This window comes from Mustelus asterias, chromosome 22 (genome assembly GCF_964213995.1).
Source record: "Mustelus asterias chromosome 22, sMusAst1.hap1.1, whole genome shotgun sequence".
NCBI lineage: Eukaryota > Metazoa > Chordata > Chondrichthyes > Carcharhiniformes > Triakidae > Mustelus > Mustelus asterias.
The window spans coordinates 16,145,693-16,165,885 of record NC_135822.1 but is presented as its reverse complement, the minus strand read 5'-3'; the positions used below and the strand labels follow the sequence as shown (position 1 = coordinate 16,165,885).

Below are 20,193 nucleotides of genomic sequence, written 5' to 3'. Positions count from 1 at the left end.
CCACAGCTAAGTGATTGGGGTAGCGGGGGTCATGGGGGAGGGAAGTCGGCAGCTGGGGAATGTCTCTTGGCATTCCCAATGCCAGGTCCCTTAATCAAGCACTGAGTGCCCTTGAATAAGGACCTCTCCAGGAAACCTGCAAGAAATTCCAACAGCATTTGCTTTTCAGACTTCCCACGTGACCATCCACGACCCTTCTGCCAAAGATTTATTGAGGCAGTAGCAGGAAGGTAGCAGGGTGTCCACCTGATTAAATGCCCTCCCCACCATCAAATTCGCCATGGGAGGTGGCATTAACCTCCCCCCCACCCCCTGTATGAGATCTAAAGGGGAAGCAGGACAGGAATGGTATCATGCCACTGGTGTGGGTTTGGAAAAGCAAATTTTAGCAAGATTTGAAAGATGTTAAATAAATCAAATATATAGATGTTCTTTATTTCTGCATTGATAGGAATTTGTTGTTGATCTAGTGCCTGAAGTGAATTTATTACTTTTTCCCTTTGGAAAGAAACCTAAACCTAAACATTTTTTAACATATTCATCTCAAACTCTTTTACGGATCCTTGCTTCGATAGTAACCAGCATTTAGTTAGAGCTTTTAATGATTTGGTTGCACATTAGTTATACATTAAACTAAAGTATGCAAAAGAAATGTAATCTATCATTTTGATGGGCTTAATTCTTAACAAGGCTCCTTTAGTTGATCAGGCCATAAAAGTCTTATTACTATTAAAATGTCACTGCCAGTTCTGTGTGAGTGTCGTATTAGGCTGTTATAGTGAAAAACCTAAAGAAATGAGATGTTATTGTCATTCCCCTGGTCCTAAAATAAAGATTTTTTTCTTCTTTCATGGGATGTGGGTGTTGCTGGTAAGGCCAACATTTGGTGCCCGTCCCTTTTTCTCTTTGAACAGAGTGGCTTGCTAGGCCATTTCACAGGGCAGTTAAGAGTCAACCACATTGCTGTGAATCGAGTCACATGTGAGGCAGAATGGGTAAGGATGCCCGATTTCCTCCCCTAGAGGGAATCGGTAAATCGGATGGGTTTTTACAGCAATTACTGAGACGAGCTTTCCCTTCCTGATTTTTATTAATTGAATTGAAATTCTATCAGCTGCCGTTAGACTTGTTAGGCTGAGGTTTTTCCTTGGAGCGGAGAGGGACATTGATAGGATAGATGTTGGGGGGGGTGATAAATTAAAGGTAAGGGACAGGAGATGTTGAGGCAATTTGAGGAAAATCTTTTTCACCCAGAGTGGTGGGAATCTGGAACTCACTGCCTGAAAGGGTGGTAGAGGCGGGAGTCCTCACAACATCTAAGAAGCACTTAGATGAGCACTTGAAAAGTTATAGCATGCAAGGCTATAAACCAAGTGCTGGAAATAGGGATTAGAATAGATAAGTGCTTGATGGCCAGCACAGACACGATGTGGCAAAGGCCTCTTTGTGTTGTAAAGCTCTATGACTCAATGCATTGGGATTTGAACCCATGTCCCCAGAGTGTTCGCCTGGGACTCTGGACTTAGTAGTCCAGTAACATTACCCTAAGATGCCATCTCCCCAAGTGCCTCCTTTCAGATACGATGATCTATCATAATCTTACTGATGTGCAAATTTTTGTTAACCAAGTGTGTTAAGGGATATGGGACAAAGGCAGTCATATGGAGTTTAGGTCACGGATTAGCCTTACTGAATGACAAAACACGATTGAGGAACCAAAATGTCTGCTGCTCTTCCTGTGTTTCTGTGACCTTTCTATAACCATAGTAGTTGGTATTATGTTTCTGGAAAAGGTGTGTGTCTGACGGAAACAGCATTACTGGATATCATAGGAGGCCTTGTGGCACAGTGTCCCTACCAGTGGACCAGAAGCTCCGGGTTTGAGTCCAACGCCAGGACTTGTTGGCCATGGAAAGAGTGTTCAGTGTGGTTCAACGGACTGATGATCTGCTTGGAAATCCTTCCACCACTTCCCCTGCTATTCGTCAAAAGGGTAAAAAAACAACCAGTATGGGTTTGAAGATACGCTCACAACTTATATCAAAGTATAACAGGAACACAAACAAGCCATTCAGCCCCTTTGATCCTGTTCTGGCATTTATTTAGTGAGAGCATGACTGATCGTTTCCAACTCCATAATTCATAGAAACATATAAAATGGGAGCAGGAGGAGGCTATTCAGCCCTTCGAGCCTGCTGTGCCATTCATTATAAACATTGCTGATCATCCAACTCGATAGCCTGATCCCTCCTTTCCCCCATATCCTTTATAGAAACATTGAAAATAAATCATCAATGCGATGGCCGGGAATCAAACCCGGGTCAACGGCTTGGAAGGCAGCTATGCTCAGCCTTATTACCACCATCGCCTGCCCTTGGCTAGCAAAAATCCCTTTCAAATTTTAATTGGGTTTGCATCTGCAACTTTTTGTGGGAGAGTTCCACAGTTCTACTCACCTTACTTGAATGTTGATTACGTCCGTAGAGTACCCTAGTGGCAGATAAAGTTTTCTCTATCTCTCAAATCTGTTCAAAATCCTAAAAAGAAACTCAACTAAAACCCCTTAACTGTCTATATACCAGGGGACACAAACTTAGTTTATGTTATCTCTCCTCATTCATTTACCCTTTGAGCCTTGATAACCTGGCGAATCTGTGCTGTAACTGTTTCCAACATCAGTATATACTTTCTCTGATGTAGTGACCAGAACTGATCACAGTACTCCAGATGTGGTCCAGCCAGTGCTTTTTGTAGCAAAACCTCTTGCTCTTTATCATCTAACCTTAACGTAAGCCTTACTTGTACTAATAAACAAACTTTTTTTTAACTTTTCATACTTCATGGTGTTGAAATTCATCTACTTACGTTTTACCCACTCAATCTATCAATGTCTCTTGTGTAATTTTATGCTCCTGTCTGCAGTACCCACTATGCCATTAATCCAGTATCCCCAAACCATGCCCTGTATCTCAGTCAAAATCTTCATCAATTATAATCATATAAGTTCCCTTTCCCTGTCAGTTAACGCAAGGAATGGTCATTGATCGGAAGTGGAAATAAAGAAAGGCTTTCAATTTGTAAACTGCTGTGTTTTGGGGAAAAGGAAATTGTGTATATTTAAGACTCTGTCCTTTAAATGAGTTAATGATCTTAGTACACATTTCTGCCCAGCAATTATTCTTTATTCTGAAAATATAAGCATCCTATTCCAGTAGCACACGTTTCATTTTAGTTTTTTAAAAAAATAAATTTGATTTTATATTATTTACAAAATCTTTTTACAAGAACACAGGAGCTTCTCAGGGCCAAAGGATGGTGAGCACTGATGGAATGCTTCAGAGAAGTGGTGGAAGGAATGGACAAAGGATAGGCTTTGATGAGGGTTTTAAAGGCAGGGAGGGAGTTGCATTCAGTGGGATGTGATGGGAGGTTGCACAGTGGGGTGGAGAGTTGCATATATTTTGTCAGGTTGTATGGTTTGTACTTTGGAGGAGAATACATCGTTTCTTTGGTTTTGCTAGTGCAATGCTCTTCACACACTTGGGACAGTGCACTATTTCAGCCTCCGGGTTCTTTTTAAGTTGGCTCCCTTTGTGTTGGGACAGATTACATGGTAGCTTTCCCGTAGCTTGTGTTTAATGCTGAGTCTTGTATGTATAATCCATTCCCAATGGATGTGACACTTTGGCTTTCTAAATGAGTGAGACAGATTTTCCTTTCAAATTCTTTGCAGAGTGGATAAGGAAGATGAAATGACTTGCTTAATCAAAGGTTGCAACTTTGTGCTGCGAAATATCCCACATGAGGCCTTTGTGTATGTGAAGCATGCCGACCCTGAATTCCGCTTTCAGACGACGCACCCAGATATCTTCCCCTATCTACTGGTGAACATTGGGTCGGGAGTATCTATAGTCCGGGTGAGTAGGATCTGTATAGAATAGCTGGGCGCTCACAGTGACTGGCAAAGTGCCACACGTCTACTCCTGGCCTTGCCTCTTTAAAGGATTGAAAAGGTGCATTCCACTAAATTATCATACTTCAATATTATAAAGGGATACGGCTGTGTACTTTGCCTCTTTTCTCTTAATTGCTATCTTTTCTCCATTAGCTTTCAAAACAGAGCTGGCTCAGGTAATTGATGTAGAATCGTGGCTGTGATCTTTTAAAGCTGATATTCACCTTTCTCCTAATTTTCTGCCCTGGACTGGTCAAGGTACTGACTGTTATTTGGAAATGGAGCCAATAGGAGCTGGCAGCCTTCCAGTATTTCGCCAAGGTTGACATTTTGTAAGCTTGTAATGAGGGTCAGCCAGCTACTTGATTGAAGAGAACATCACAGCTGAACCCAATCCTGCCCTTCATCCGATGCATGTGCAGCTTCCAGAAAGGGCTGCAAATACTTGGAACCTTGAATTTCATCCCTTCCCCCATTCTGGAGACACATAAGCTGATTGTGACATCAAACTGATGTGCTGTCTGAGATCAACTAATTTGTTTTTTCAACATATAAATCCTAAACAGATCGATGATTTCTCAAATGAAGATTCAGATCTGCATGGATGCAGATCATGCATAGGGTGGCACAGTGGTTAGCACTGCTGCTTCACAGCGCCAGGGACCCAGGTTCGATTCCCGGCTTGGGTCACTGTCTGTGTGGAGTCTGCACATTTTCCCCGTGTCTGTGTGGGTTTCCTCCGAGTGCTCCAGTTTCCTCCCACAGTCTTAAAGACGTGCTGGTTAGATGCAATGACCCGAACAGACGGCGGAGTGTGGCGACTGAGGAATTTTCACAGTAACTTCATTGCAGTGTTAATGTAAGCCTTACTTGTGACTAATAAATAAACTTTACTTTCACTTTACTTTATGCTTCTGTGGTGGAAACAATGAAGGAAGAAATGTGTAATTAAATTTTAAACCTTTTTTAAAAAGAACAGGTCCTACCTGGTTCAGTAATACTTTAAAAAAACCCAGCTTACATTGCCTTGTGATGTCTCAAAGTGGGTTAGAAATAGCAAACTGAACAACAACCTGTGTTTATTTTAATTCCTCTCATCCATACAGGTGGAGTCAGAAGACCAATTTGAGCGGATTGGAGGAAGCTCGATAGGCGGTGGTACGTTCTGGGGACTCGGAGCCTTGCTGACAAAAACAAAGGTGGTCATTCCCCCCTACCCCTCCTTTTTGTCCTTTATAGATTCTCTCCTCCTCACATTCCTGGCTGAGGTCAGGAATATGGGCTTGAAACTGTCTTCAGGCATCAGCGGGTTCTGCCCTCGAGTCAAGTATCCAGAAGTTTAAGATGGTTGCCTCTTCCCCATATGCAGTAAAAAGGGGAAAATGCTGCATTTTACAGAGCACCTTTCATGATCCTATGACTCCCATGTATTCTTGAAATATAATGGCTTCTGATGTAACGTGGCAGCCAATTTGTACACAGTACTGAAGGATGCACATTGATTAGTAAATTCAGAATAACAAGGCTGCTTTTCTTTGAAGTTCAGTGGGGTTTTAGGATAGCCATGGGATCCTTTACATGCACCTGATGGAGCAGATTAGGCAAAGGTTTAATGCCTCATCTAAAAAATGGCACCTCCGCCAGTGCAGGAGTCCCTCACTGTTGCACTGCTAACATTTGTGCTCACGTCTTTGGAATGAGAGTTGAATCCAAGTCCTTCTGACTTGGGGGCAAGAGAGTGCTAGCTGTCATAACACCGGTAATGATGATAGCTATTCTCTTTTCTGTTACCAGTTAAAATGCTGTTGGTTTCCATTAATTACTTTGCCTGTTATTCAGCAAATTTCCCATTTTGCTCCAATGCTGCTTTCTGCTATTTCTTTTGTTGCTTCTTTCAAGTTGTTTAGAGTATTGTTGCAACCCCAAGGATGACCAAGATTGAACCAAGCCCTTTTTTGTGAGGGGGGGGGGGGGTGGTGGTCCTGATCATTCCTGTGCCATCAGTGGGTAATGTTGAAGCAGTGATGCAAGCATCCCTTTCATAATGATGGTTAAGCTGAGCACAGTTCAGCCAAAATTATTATTTTATAGCTCCTTGTACATAATTGTTGGGCGTTAATGGAGGAGATTGGTAGTGAGATTGTTGGTTCCTTTGCTGGTCACTCAGTGGAAGGATTGCCATATAATATTGCGGGAGGAAATAATTTGACCCAGATAAATTTAGATGAAGACCCAGACGATGAGGTTTAATCCCCAGCCTCTCCTGAGCTAGTTGATCTTTGCTGTGGGGTGGAGTACGGGGTGTGAGAATTTGCCCCTGTTTACTGGGTGAATGAGAGCAGAATTGCTCATTGTGCCTGCTCGTGGTCATTGCCTGTACTGGGTTGGATCTGTAATGAGGATAGGCTAAGGGCGATGACACTGCTATGTAGGCAAAGACTGATGACTTGATAGATATTGTAGGGCAGCTAGCACTTATGGACCTATATTTCATCAAGGAATCAATGAAGGAGGACGGTATGCAAACGGGACACTTAATTAACATGATTTGCAATTTTAAGTTCAGGGTTTTCTTTGATTTTGGGTGTTCTTAACCCACACAAAGGGCTGTAAAATTCACATTATTTAAGACTCATGGCATTTTAAGTTTTATGAAAGCTGTTTCCTTTATTCTTCCTGTCTCAACTCTTATGCCTCAAAGGCTGACTTGATTTGATGATGGCTTACATTTAACTTTTTATTTTCATTCTGCAGAGATTTGATGAATTATTGCAGCTTGCATCAAAAGGACAGCACACGAACGTGGACATGTTAGTTCGTGATATTTATGGAGGGGCGTACGAATCCTTTGGGCTGACTGGGGATCTTATTGCCAGCAGCTTTGGAAAATCTGCCACTACTGATAAAGGTAAGTGCATCTTGGTTAATAGTTATGTCTTGATTTACATCCTCTTCAGCTGGAGGCAATTTCTTGAGAGAACCTTTAGGGAGAGGTACTCAGCAGTTGAATTTGTTTTTTACTTTTCATCTTTGGTTTTGAATCAAACCCAAATTTATGGGATGAAAGTCTCTTCCTGTCTGTAAGATTCCCATGTGAAGTAGATTTGATCGAGTTCCCAGTAAGCATAATTTCACAACCCAGAACTAATGCTAAATTGATATTGATATATTCCTCTCACTCATGGACAAAGATAGCTGAAGTGGGAAATGGAAAGAGTTGTGTAGGGTGGTCTTCTGCACCACAGTGGCACAGTGGTTTGCACTGCTGCCTCACAGTGCCAGGGACCCGGGTTCAATTCTGGCTTCGGGCCACTGTGTGGAGTTTGCACGTTCTCCCTGTGTCCGCGTGGTTTTCCTCCGGGTGCTCCGGTTTCCTCCCACAGTCCAAAGATGTGTGGGTTAGGTTGATTGGCTAAATTGCCCTTTAGTGTGGGGGATTAGCAGGGTAAATAGGTGGGGTTACAGAGATGGGGCCTGGGTGGGATTGTTGTTGGTGTAGAATTGATGGGCTGAATGGCCTCCTTCTGCATTGTAGGGATCCTATGAAGTTACAGTACATAAAATACCTAACTGAAAATCTTACCCTTGCTGATTTTAACAAAATGGTAATATAAATAAAAAGCAGTATCTCACCAATTGCATACATACGTGTATTTACATAACACTTTGTCTAAAAGCAACACCCTGGATGCTCAAGGAAAGGGTAGATGTCAGAACTTTCAGATCTGCTTTAGATATTTTTTCAGGAACGACAGTGAGTGCCACTTCCGTAAGCATTTGGAGTGATTTGTGATCAGATTATTTACTGTACTGCATAAAATCTAATTATACAATAGTCTAACCCTGGGAGTGCAACAGTAGGATTCCATGTAACTGAAGTGGATATCAGGTCTTGCACACATGCCCTCATGCAATTCTCCAGTCTTTCCTAAGGCAGACTGAAACACTTTAGTGATACGATTGTAAAACTGTTTAGATTTCCAAACAGCAAGACATAATCGAATCTGAACATGATTCAACTAATTGCTAAACCCCAATTGAGAATATGAACAATGAAGATCATGCCGTGCTCTCTCTCTCTGTCTCGGCTGCCTTGCATAATTTATCCTTCTGATTCTGACTGACCTGGAAGTTGAGTGAACTTGTAGATTGACTTGTAGAGTCAGTCTACAACTCTTTGCCCTTTCTTCTGAGATCCCAATCAGTGGAAAATCGGTCCCTCTGATTTATTCAGTGTTTTGCCAATACGCCATGTGAATAAAACTAAAACTGATAGCTGTCCTGCTCCTTTTTGTGTTGTGACTTTGAAAGATATTTCCCGCTATTCTCAAAATGAATAAAAACAACAGTGACTTGAGTCTAGTATGAGTCAGTTGTCTCTCATTGTCTTGGTTGAAGTATAGGAAGTCATTTGGTTTCAATATGCATCTTCAATGCCTGCAGTCTGTTGCTGTTTCTGTTTCAAAACCTGTGAACATTCACTTTGTTATAAAGCACAACACATAACCATAATTCTCTCCAAGTTCCAAGTTATGCCAGTGGACCTTGAACAGCTAAAATAGGGGAAAATTGGGAAGGAAGAGAGGGATCTTTGGGAGTCTTTTTTCAAGATAGTGAGATAACTAGTGTACAAATTGATCTACTCAGAGGCCAGTGACCTGGTGACTGATGGATCCATCTTGGCTGGGCAAAGTGAAAATTGGAGTTAGAGGAGTGTGAACTTTAAATTAGGGAAGACAGGAATTTTCCTTACACGTTGGAAAATGGGAGCCTCACAATGCACTGAATCCAGTTGTACAAAGTGTTACTGCTTTGCATACATACCATCGGCTGGCTTGAGATAGGACAAGAGTATAATGCCTGTCCAACATTTTATATAGTAATAAAGAGAAACCTTAAGAGGGGACTTAAAACCAAGTCTGTTAAATGAGATTAAAGTACTTTTTTCCAATGGTAATGGGGGAAATAAAATGGCATTATAAGACCAGGACGATTTGCGTAGGTTGCTTTAGAACGCTGTTATAAAAGTACCAATTTTACATTTTTTGAACGGGTATGGTGTTCTAAATGTTGATGTTTGGAGAGACTTGGATGTACAATGCTTGTATAAGGAACACAAAGTTAGCATGCAGCAACAGCAGGCAATCAAGAAGGCATAGCATGTTGGCCTATAAGGGGATTGGCATGCAAGAATAAAGAATTCTTGCTGAAGTTGTATAGAACTTTAGTGAGACCACTTGGAGCATTGTGCACAGTTAGGTTCATAGATTGGTTCCTACAATGTGAGGGTTGTCCTATAATGAGAGGATGAGTAAACCGGGCCTATAATCTGGAGTTTAGAAGAATGAAATGTAATCTCATTGAAACATACAAGATTCTGAAAGGAAGGGGCTTGACAGGATGGACACAGAGGTTGTTTCCTCTGCCTGGGGGATCTAGAATACAGGGGAAGTCTCCGAACAAGAGGTCAGTCATTTAGAATTGAGATGAGAAATTTCTCCACTCAAAGGGTTGTGAATCTTTGGAATTGTCTACTCCAGAGAGTTGTGGTTATTCCATCATTGAGGCAGGGATAGACAGATTTTAGGTCTCTTGGGGAATTAGGAGATATAGGGAGCAGGCAGGAAAGTGATGTTGAAGTAGTAATTTAACCATGATATTGAATACGAGAACAGGCTCTACTGCTCCTGTTTCTTATATTTTTATAGATGTACTCAGTGTGAGAAATCCATTTAGCTGAGTAACGATGTTAGAAGTTATTGCTGTTCTGTGATCTTGCCCAATAGAACTACCATTAGAATACAAAATTGTACATCAAACTGAATCTTGCATAAAACATGACTGATGATAAGTAAGTGATAATGGTAGAATCCAGAGCCAAAGCTCTTACTTGACCTGTTGCCTTTACTTTTAAGATTTAAGCTTATGAAGGTGGGAGATGTTGATGCTGAGAGTGGAATAATTCATGCTTTACATATACAGAATCCTTGTTGCCTTCTATGTCTAGGGGAACCATGATTTCATGCAGAGTAAAGCTTCTGTACCCTTTCACCAACCAATGTTTAAGGACCAAGCTAATATGTGTGCGTTTCTAAACCAGTGTACCATTCCCCATTACCATTCACCGTGACAGCTCTCAGTCAAATCACTAATTTGATGTGGAATTGAGGATAGCGATAGCGATATGACTGAAATTAGTAGCTCTCCATGTGGGAATCCTTTGTTTTATAGTGGCTGTTAAGTTAGACATTGATAGAAATTCAGGAATCTTGCAAGAGGTTAGTAATAACTGTTAATATGAACCGCATTCTTTCCCCCTCTGTTTTTCTCCCTTCCGCCCAATGTTACAGATCATTAAATGACTTTTTTTTGTGTGTTTAGAGTTCACCAAAGAGGACATGGCAAAGAGTTTACTCCATATGATCAGCAATGACATTGGCCAGCTGGCCTGCCTGTATGCCAAGCTTCACAACCTCAGCAGAGTCTATTTTGGTGGTTTCTTTATCCGAGGCCATCCTGTTACCATGCACACTATTACTTACAGTATTAACTACTTCACAAAGGTAATAATCACAGGGTGGATGCGGTGGTGCGGCACTTATTTTAGTGGGGTCTTTGAAAGTACCTAAACTGTTTTAACATTAACTCTGGCCATGAATCCAGCTGCTCTAACCTCTTTACAATGAAGTTACTGTGTAAAAACAAATTTGTCACTGACTGGTTTATCATTGGTTTTATTGCGCCTGGTTGTTAGGGTGAAGTTCAGGCGTTGTTTCTGAGACATGAAGGATACCTGGGTGCCATTGGGGCTTTTCTAAAGGGAGCAGAAGAGGACAGTAAGTACTTGTTTTCAGTGTATCACTTTTTCAGTTGTGGTAAAAATCTGGCACCTTGTTCTCATCCCTGCATTGTGCTTAGGCCATAGTATTAGCACTAGACCATCAGTCACTTGGGCCTGTTCTGTCAGTTAGATCATGGCTGATCTGTATTTTAGCACTGTTTAGCCACCTTGGTTCTGTAACCAACAAAAACATTATCAATTTCAGTTATGAAACTTTCAATTCATCCCAATCTCAACAAATCTTTGGGGGAAGAAAGGTGCAACTTCTTCTGTGAAGAAGTGCCATGTGGCATCAAACCTGAACCGCCTAGCTCTAAGTTTAAGGCGAAGTCACCTTGTTCTAGACACCTCCCACCAGAGGAGGTAGTTTCTCTCTTGTCTGCCCTCTCAAATCCTTTGTTCATCATCAACACCTCATTTACATCACTCTTTGTGCTTCCATGGTCAGGGGGAATACAAGCCTAGTCTTTACAACCTGTCTTCAAAATTGATCAAACACCAAATTACATTGGTTGGCTTGGCTAGCATTCTTGCTTCCCCTGTCAGAAGTTCAATGATTCAAGCCAGCCAGTGGGACCTTGAATATGAAATCGGGTTTGATACTCCAAGGCAGCGCTATGAGGGATTCTAGGAGCGTGTGCTAGTTGTGGAAAATCAATTCAGTGCAGTTTCTCCAAACTTTTCTTTGTTCCCAGAAATACACACTTCCAGCTGCTAAGTTACCCACTGCCTACCCTCTCATGTTTGATTTTTCAGATCCTAATCAGTACAGCTGGGGAGAGAACTATGCTGGCAGTTCAGGTTTAATGAACAGTTCTCCTGATGTGCATCCGCTGCAGCGAACGCGAAGTGGAACGGTATGCATCTGTAATGAGAATCATGTATTTCGTGAACCACATGAGTTATATAAAACCTGGTACCTTCAAAAGACTAGCCTATGGAGCGGGCATTCACCGGATTCTTTAAGTAGAGAGCAGTTGTCGTGGAAGCAGGGAGTTAAGGTGACATTTTAACCTTCCCGTCCAGCACGACGGAACAAAACAAATCCATGCTGTTTCAAAATTTGTGGAATTTGTTTCAAATGAGTTGCAGAAAGGCCTTGTTTATAATGCTTTCTCGAGAAGTAGATTAACGCGCTGAGCATCTTGTGCATATAATTTCAATGCTGGTGTAGTTTAAATGCAGTGCGGAGGCTCACCCTGACACTGGAGAGATGTAGGAGGCTCCTTTCTCCACGTTCATTCCACATACCTCTGGTTGGTATTGCACCGGGCTGTGAATCCATTCTGGCTACTTCTACACCACAGAAATAGGGACTGCATTTGCAGTGTAAATGCATCTTGCACCTCACCTTGCAGTGTAAATGCACCTCACAATTTTGACCCAAATGTGAATTCATTCATATGCAGGCTATTAACAGCACTTTGGTTTATTCTGAAGCAAACCTTTTTTTAACCCCATCATGAAGAGAAAAAAAAACCCTTTTCCTGAAATCAGCAGATGCCTCTTTAGTCCACCCCCAGAGACTGTTTTGCGCATTTAATTGTTTATTCCAGAAGCGTGCTGTTTTTTTTCATGAGATGTGGGCATCGTGTGCAAGGCCAGCATTGTTGTCCATCCCTAACTATCCTTGAAGGGCATTAATGAGTCAGATGGGTTTTTATGATAATCGATGTTAGTTTTATTTTATTAATTTTTAAAATTTATTAGTCACAAGTAGGCTTACATTCACACCGTAATGAAATTACTGTGAGGATCACCCAGTCGCCACACTCCAGTGCCCGTCGGGCACACTGAGGGAGAATTTAGTATGGCCAATTCACCTAACCTGCACATTTTTGGACTGTGGGAGGAAACCGGAGCACCCGGAGGAGACCCACACAGAGAAAGTGCAAACACCACACAGACAGTGACCTAAGCCGGGAATCGAACCCGGGTCCCTGGAGCTGTGAGACAGCAGTGCTAACCACTGTGCCGCCCCTATGTTACCATGGTTGTGGTTGCCATTACTGAGATTAGGGCCAGAATTTTACTGCCTCGCCCGCCCCAATTCTGAGGCTCGCAGAACGGAATTCTCTGTTAGCCTTGGGCGGGGTCTTACGAACCTCGGGCGGGCAAGGCGGTAAATTTCCGGCATAGCTGTCAATTCCAGATTTTATTAATTGAAATTCTCGCAGCTGCTGTATTGGGATTTGAAACCATGTCCCCAGAGCATTAGCCTGGTTCTCTGGTTTACTAGTCCAGTGACATTACCACTACACCACCATCTACCCTTGTTTATAATGGTTTTTGAAATTGGATGTTAATTCTTGCTTCAATATAAACATGTACAGAACATTTGAGACTTGAACATTAATCTGTACAGAGGCTGTTTCCAGTGTCTTTCTGGTATCTCTGAAATAATATGAGTAATTTAGGTCGCTGAGATATGCCCAGATACAGGCGTTCTTGCCACTTCAGGCACATCTTGTGTGAAACAGTGGTACTTTTGTCTCAAATCATGTTACAAGATCATGTCTACATATCAGGATGTGACATCAAGTCATATACCATAGACATGAGGTTAATTTTATCCCCCTGGCTGTATATTGTCCAGGTTTAAGTTTTGTTAGGTTGTCGCTACCCACACCCGAGTACAATGTTCAGTTAAAGTAGCAAGTTTTCTTAATCAAAACGAGCGTATTGAATTCGGGGCGATAAGAAAGCTGTTTAAGCCTTGAAGTAATTTTTAAAAAGCAGAAAGTCATCCACTCCCTTCCCCGAAATGGATCCTAAAAGTCTTGCCCATATAATTTGAGGTGCCAGAATTTCTGGAAAGCTTAAGATGATGGCTAGAGAAGGATGAATACTGCAAGCATCTTGTGTGCAGGGGTTTGCAGGGATAGCTCACTTATTTTCTTTTGTTCATTTTGCACTTTTAAGTTCTAACCTGCATCTTTCATTCCTTTCCTGGTCGTCTCCACGTTCTGTTAATCCTTCTACAGTTTTCAGTAAGTGATCCTGTTCATTTCTTTTCTCCCCTTTGCTTTGTTGCATTAACTCTGCAGAATAATTTTCATCCTGTTGAAAGAGGGAACAGAAAGGAATAATTGACAGCTGCCGGGGATAGTTGACGTTGAGAATAAGCAGGTTAAATAGCCATGCCCTTCAATTGCTGCCCATTACTCCCCACTGCAGTATAGATAGGAGTCCGTTTGACTGCAATTGCTCCTACTGTTTGCATATTCTGGGGGTGGTTGTGGCGGGGTGGGGGGGTTTGGGGGTGGGGGGGGCGTGAAATCACTGGAGGGTGTAATCCTGTTTGGCTTGTCTGTGCTCGGAATGATGTGTCGATGCTGCAGTTTGAATGACACTAATAGGCAGGTTGGCTTTTACTCCTATATCTTCCAGTTTTTCAAAAAGTGCCAATTGTGTGTGCACTGATACCACCTGTCAAGCAACAGTGAGACTGAGGTTTGGGTGTCTTGGTATTAAGCAGCAAGGAATAGAAGGACTTGTGATCCTTGCACTTAAAATGCCCCCAAAATTGTAATTTTTAAAGTATGTGCTTTAAAAGAATTATTCTAAGTGGGTGGGTGATGGGGCTCATGTTATAGTCTGATATAGTATGAAGTCTCACAACACCAGGTTAAAGTCCAACAGGTTTTATTTGGTAGCAAAAGCCACTAGCTTTCGGAGCGCTGCTCCTTTGTCAGGGTGAGTGACTCACTCACCTGATGAAGCAGCAAGCGCTCCGAAAGCTAGTGGCTTTTGCTACCAAATAAACCTGTTGGACTTTAACCTGGTGTTGTGAGACTTCTTACTGTGTTTATCCCAGTCCAACGCCAGCATCTCCACATCATAGTCTGATATAACAGAAGGATCCATTTAGCCCATCATGTCTATGGCTACTCTTTGAAAGAATATCCAATTAATTCCACTCTCTTGATATTCCCCAAAGTCCAGTAAATGTCTCTATTTTAAATATTTCTCCAGTTCCCTTTTGAAAGTTATTATTGAATCTGCTTTTATTGGTCTTTCAGAAAGTACGTTTCAGATTATTACTTGCTGCGTATTTTTCCCCTCATGTTGCCCCACCTTTTCTTTAATGACATGGCCATTAATTTCACCAGAATTCTTATTATGTGGTACATTATCAAACACCTTCTGAAAGTCCTTATGAACAACATCAGCCATACCACCACAATCCACTCTGTTCATTATTTCATCAAATAATTCAGTCACGTTAGTCAAACATAATTTTCCTTTAACAAATCCATGCTGGCTTTCATTTATTGACACTTCATTTTCCAAGTGTCACTTAATTTTGTCCTAAATTAATGACTCCAAATGTTATCAATTTCCAATCCTTTGGCATTGCTCCATGTCCAAGGATGGTTGGACTATTATGGTCAGAGCCTCTACAGTTTCCATCCTTCCACAGCAATCAAAAGGATGCATCCCATCATAATTGGATGACTTTTCCACTTGGGGTGTGGTCAACATTTTAATTCTTTACTTTATCCGAACTGATTTTTCTACTACCTCCTATTGTGACAGTGGCAGCACCTTCATTTTAATAAAGAGAGATGTAAGTGAATTTTGTTGTCCAGCTTTTGTGGCTACAATGCTTCAAAAGTCTTCCATATGTTTCGAGCTGGTTCTAGTACAACACAAGTGGTTTGAGCAAAAAATGGAAGAAACTCTGATTTTTGCCAGCATAAACACCAACAGCAATGCAGTGTCTGGCGTGTGTGCTCTCTATCTCTCTCTTTTTTCTCTCCCCCCCCCCCCCCCCCCACTAATATGTTCACATTTTCAAGATGCTACAAAATATGTCTAATAAGGAATTAAAGGAAATCATTGCTTCATGCAGTAAACTGAAGGTTTGATTCATTGGTAGTTTGACATGCTGGAGATGGACCGACTGGAACGGCAGCTGGTGAACCTTCCTCTCCTTCTAGATGCATCATCATATGTCCCAGATACGGTTGACCTTACCGAAGATGCCATGGCAAGGGAGTATTGGCTGAGCTGCTTCGAGGATGCTTTAGATGGTGTAAGTTTTACATAAATAGAGTTGCGTATAATTTACAGCACTGAGACAGGCCATTTGATCCAACTGGTCTATGCTGATGTCTACCCTCTACATGAGCCCCTTGGCATTCTTCTTCATTTAATCCTATCAAAGTAATCTTCTATTTCTTACTTTCCCTTAAATGCATCCATTCTATTTGCCTCAGGAGCTATTGATCTCTTTAGGTGCAATCAGGAACTGTTGGTTTCCAGGTTTTGCTCTTACAATTCTTCCCCCCCCCCCCTCTTTTTTTTTACCCTCCTTCCCTCTCTTGCTTAGGATGTTCCCTCCCATCAAGGTTCAGTTCCACAGACACTGGCAGCTGCCCAATGCCTTGTCCATGAAGGCAGTCGGTAGGTGTAAACCTGAAAAATGGATGTCCGGATGCTGGGCATCACAGAGCTGTTTGACCCTCAACTCTGTTGAGATCCACGTCCTACACTTTCAGGAAGATTTGCTGGGTAATTATCAGAGACAGAAATCCTGACTCATTTTTATTTCCTCCTCCTTAGCCCAACAAAGGTAAAGATGATGGTCCCTAGAAGCTACATCAGCTGAGATCAGCATTAGAAATTGGATCTAGTAATGTCTGTATAGATTGGTACACACCTTGTGCCCACTAAGCCACTGAAATAAAATTAGGACTTTTCAAAACCAATATCCAGTAAATTGGAATATTTATTACTTTTCTGTTAGTCACCTTGGTGAGTAAGACCTTCACCTTTGAGGCATTAAGTCTTGGATTTAAAGTTAAGTTAAAGTTCATTTATAAGTCATAAGTAAGCTTACATTAACACTGTGAAAATCCAAGTCCCACTCCAGCAACTTGGTCACATAATCCAGGTTGACACTTAAAATGCTGTACTGAGGATGTGCTACACTGTCAGTGATGCTGTCTTTAGGATGAACCATTAAACCAAGGCCTCCCAGGTGGCCATAAAAGATCTCATGGCACTATTACAAAAAAGAGCAGGGTAACTTTCCCCAGTATTTTGGCCAATATTTGTCGCCCAACCAAAACTTAAAAAGCAGTATATTTAGTCATTTATTTAATTTCTGTTTATGGGACCTGGCTATGGGCAAATAAGTTGCTGTGTTTTGCATATTTTACAACAGTGACTACAGTTCAAAAGTGCTTCATTAATAACAATAAGGGATGTCGAGCGATAAAAGGCAGTAGAGAATTGAAGGTCTTTTTATTTGTTTTTAACGTAAACAGAAAATGCTGGAAACGCTCAGCGTCGGAGTTCTGATGAAGGGTGATGCCTGAAAGGAGAAAGCACTTTCCTTTCTTTGCAGACGATACCTGACTTGCTAAACGTTTCCAGACAATCCTATTCGGATTCAAAGATTTCCTGGATTTAGTCCATTGACCTTTTGTTTTGTGTTTTACGGTTCGTTTTACATTGGTGAAATTGGTACCTTCGTAGACTTGCCATTTGCTGGAAGGTGAGTGATTTAACCCCAGTCTTCTGCAAAGCCCTGTGGTTGGCAACCTTCTGCTGGGAAATCTGCAGGCAGAAACCCACATCCTGCCACTGTGTGGCACCACACTGGCACAATACTGCAGTGTCTGCATTTATACGGGGAGGTTGGATCAATACACTCTTGAAGCTGGAACTCCAAAACTAGCAACACCAGCTGGAATTTTGTTTTTTGAGTGCATATGCAACTCCCAGACTGGACATTTGTGTTGCTGCAACATAATGAGAATGATCCTGTCACGAGCAACATTGCCTTTCAGTGGTCATACTGAGAAACGTTAGAATCCCTTCAATCTGAATGAGGCCAGGCGGAGCAGATGCCTAGATTGTTATGCTTTTCAGATAAGCTAGACAGTAAGGAATGCAATAGTATTTTGAGTAATTAAAAGCTCACTTAGTGGTCAGCCTTGTTGCTCAAAAGATGCATTTTCTAGCCCATTGACCTGAAGCTATCAGATCGTGGTGAGAGATTTGTCATCTTCCAAGATCTGTAACCCAGTCTTCATTTTGGAACAACCCTATTTATACAAACAAGCCCTCCAGTATAGTATATAAATAAATGTGGAAATAACTTATTAGATAATACAATAGGAATAATTGTACAGACATTAGTGTTAGAACTGAATAGTGTTGAAATTTGAAAATGGCTTTGGAAAATAATCAGGAAAATCTTGCAATTTTCTTAAATAATGAAAATCTCAAATAAGGGGCAATTTAAAGATTTGCCACGACCCCAAAAGCTATCTCTGCAAGTCCATCGGGGTGGCACAGTGGTTAGCACTGCTGCCTCATAGCGCCAGGGGCCCGGGTTCATTTTCGGCCTTGGGTGACTTGTGTGGAGTTTACACATTCTCCCCGTGTTTGCGTGGGTTTCCTCCGGGTGCTCCGGTTTCCTCCCACAGTCCAAAGATGTGCAGATTAGGTTGACTGGCCGAGCTAAAATGTCCCTTTGTGTCAGGGATAGGAGCAGGGTAAATACGTGGGGTTACGGGGATAGGGTGGGATTGTTGTCAGTGAAGCTTGATGGGCCGAATGGTCACCTCCTGCATTGTAGGGATTCTGTGATTCTATTCTATGGTTGCAACCCATAGTTTGGGAACCACTATGTAAGGGCATTCTGGATGCAAGATGGATTAGAAAAAATCATAGAAATCATAGAAACCCTACAGTGCAGAAGGAGGCCATTCGGCCCATCGAGTCTGCACCGACCACAATCCCACCCAGGCCCTACCCCCACATATTTACCCGCTAATCCCTCTAACCTATGCATCTCAGGACTCTAAGGGGCAATTTTTAACCTGGCCAATCAACCTAACCCGCACATCTTTGGACTGTGGGAGGAAACCGGAGCACCCGGAGGAAACCCACGCAGACACGAGGAGAATGTGCAAACTCCACACAGACAGTGACCCAAGCCGGGAATCGAACCCAGGTCCCTGGAGCTGTGAAGCAGCAGTGCTAACCACTGTGCTACCGTGCCGCCCATGACTAAGGTCATTGAGGTCTGCTGCTAATTCTGTCTCCTTTTTCAATTCTTCAGAATATATATTGCCCATATATTGCAAGTTTCATCTCTTTTTAATAAATAAAGCACTTGTATTACTGCTTCCGAATGCTTTATCTTGTTTACGTTTCAGGGAAATATTTGCATCCAATTCACATACCTGTGATTGGGCATCCTAACATGATTCTGAAATCCAGAAATGCCTTGGTCACAAACATTCCAGATTTGAGAGCTTACTGTGTGCCAGATTCTGGGAAATACATTCTTCTCTGAAGCACAGACAAGTGCGCTTGTTGTCTTTTTTGTACTTTTTGTTACTTGTTTTTGCAGATGTATTATTGCTGAGTAAGCCACTAAACTTTTATGGGACTGATAAATTATGAAGGAGTTTCAAATGGACAAAACTTAATGCATTTATAAAAGCAAAATACTGCGGATGCTGGAATCTGAAACAAAAATCCTCAGCAGGTCTGACAGCATTGAGCCAACGTTTCGAGTCTGGATGACCCTTCGTCAGACTCGAAACGTTGGCTCTACTTTCATTCCACCGATGCTGTCAGACCGGCTGAGATTTTCCAGCATTTTTCTGTTTTTGCGTTGTTAATGAATTTACAGCTGGCTGCCCAATATCAGCTGAGGTGGACATAATGCTTTCAGTGTAGTAAAATGTACCAAGGCACTTCACATAAGTGTAATCATGACAAAAAATGAAACCAGACTGAAGAAGGAAGTATTACACTGGGTTACTCAACATTTTGTCAAAATGGCGGGTTTAAGGAGTGTCTTAAATGTGGAGAGAGGCGGACAGGTTGAGAGCTGAAATTCCGGAACTTTAGCATCTGAGGATGCAGATGCACCGGGGTGGCACAGTGGTTAGCACTGCTGCCTCACAGCGCCAGGGACCTGGGTTCGATTCTGGCCCTGGGTCATTGTCTGTGTGGAGTTTGCACATTCTCCCCGTGTCTGCGTGGGCTTCCTTTGGATGTTCCGCTTTCCTCCCACAGTCCAAAGATGTGTGTGGGTTAGGTTGATTGGCCGTGCTAAATTGACCCTCGTGTCAGGGGATTAGCGGGGTAAATATGTGGGGTTACGGGGATAGGGCCTGGGTGGGATTGTGGCCAGTGCAGACTCGATGGGTCAAATGGCCTCCTCTGCACTGTAGGAATTCTATGTCTTTGTCAGTTGTCAACAAACTCTGAAGATTAGAGGCAAAATCCAGGGCTGTTTGGGAATGATGAAAGAAATGCTCTTCCACAATTAACACTACAAATGACCTGCTCATTTAAGTCAACTAATGTATTGAATGTTGGATGTCACATTGCCCTGCATAAGAGCAGTCTGCACATCAAAGTG

The 20,193-nt window shown here is 42.1% G+C and overlaps 1 protein-coding gene across 4 annotated transcripts in view; it reads left to right on the top strand.

Annotated features, from left to right (window-relative positions):
• The window catches only part of pank4 (pantothenate kinase 4 (inactive)), a 67,415-nt gene that overhangs the window by 16,611 nt on the left and 30,611 nt on the right, over nt 1–20,193 (top strand). For all 4 annotated transcript variants that reach the window (XR_013500533.1, XM_078238792.1, XM_078238790.1 and 1 more), the window contains 7 exons: nt 3,734–3,917; nt 5,062–5,154; nt 6,710–6,863; nt 10,337–10,518; nt 10,710–10,791; nt 11,553–11,653; nt 15,679–15,834. Coding sequence is in view for 3 of the 4 variants with exons in the window: in XM_078238792.1 (XP_078094918.1) it covers nt 3,734–3,917; nt 5,062–5,154; nt 6,710–6,863; nt 10,337–10,518; nt 10,710–10,791; nt 11,553–11,653; nt 15,679–15,834 (952 nt within the window). In the remaining variant the exon portion in view is untranslated. The remainder of the gene's footprint in view (nt 1–3,733; nt 3,918–5,061; nt 5,155–6,709; nt 6,864–10,336; nt 10,519–10,709; nt 10,792–11,552; nt 11,654–15,678; nt 15,835–20,193) is intronic.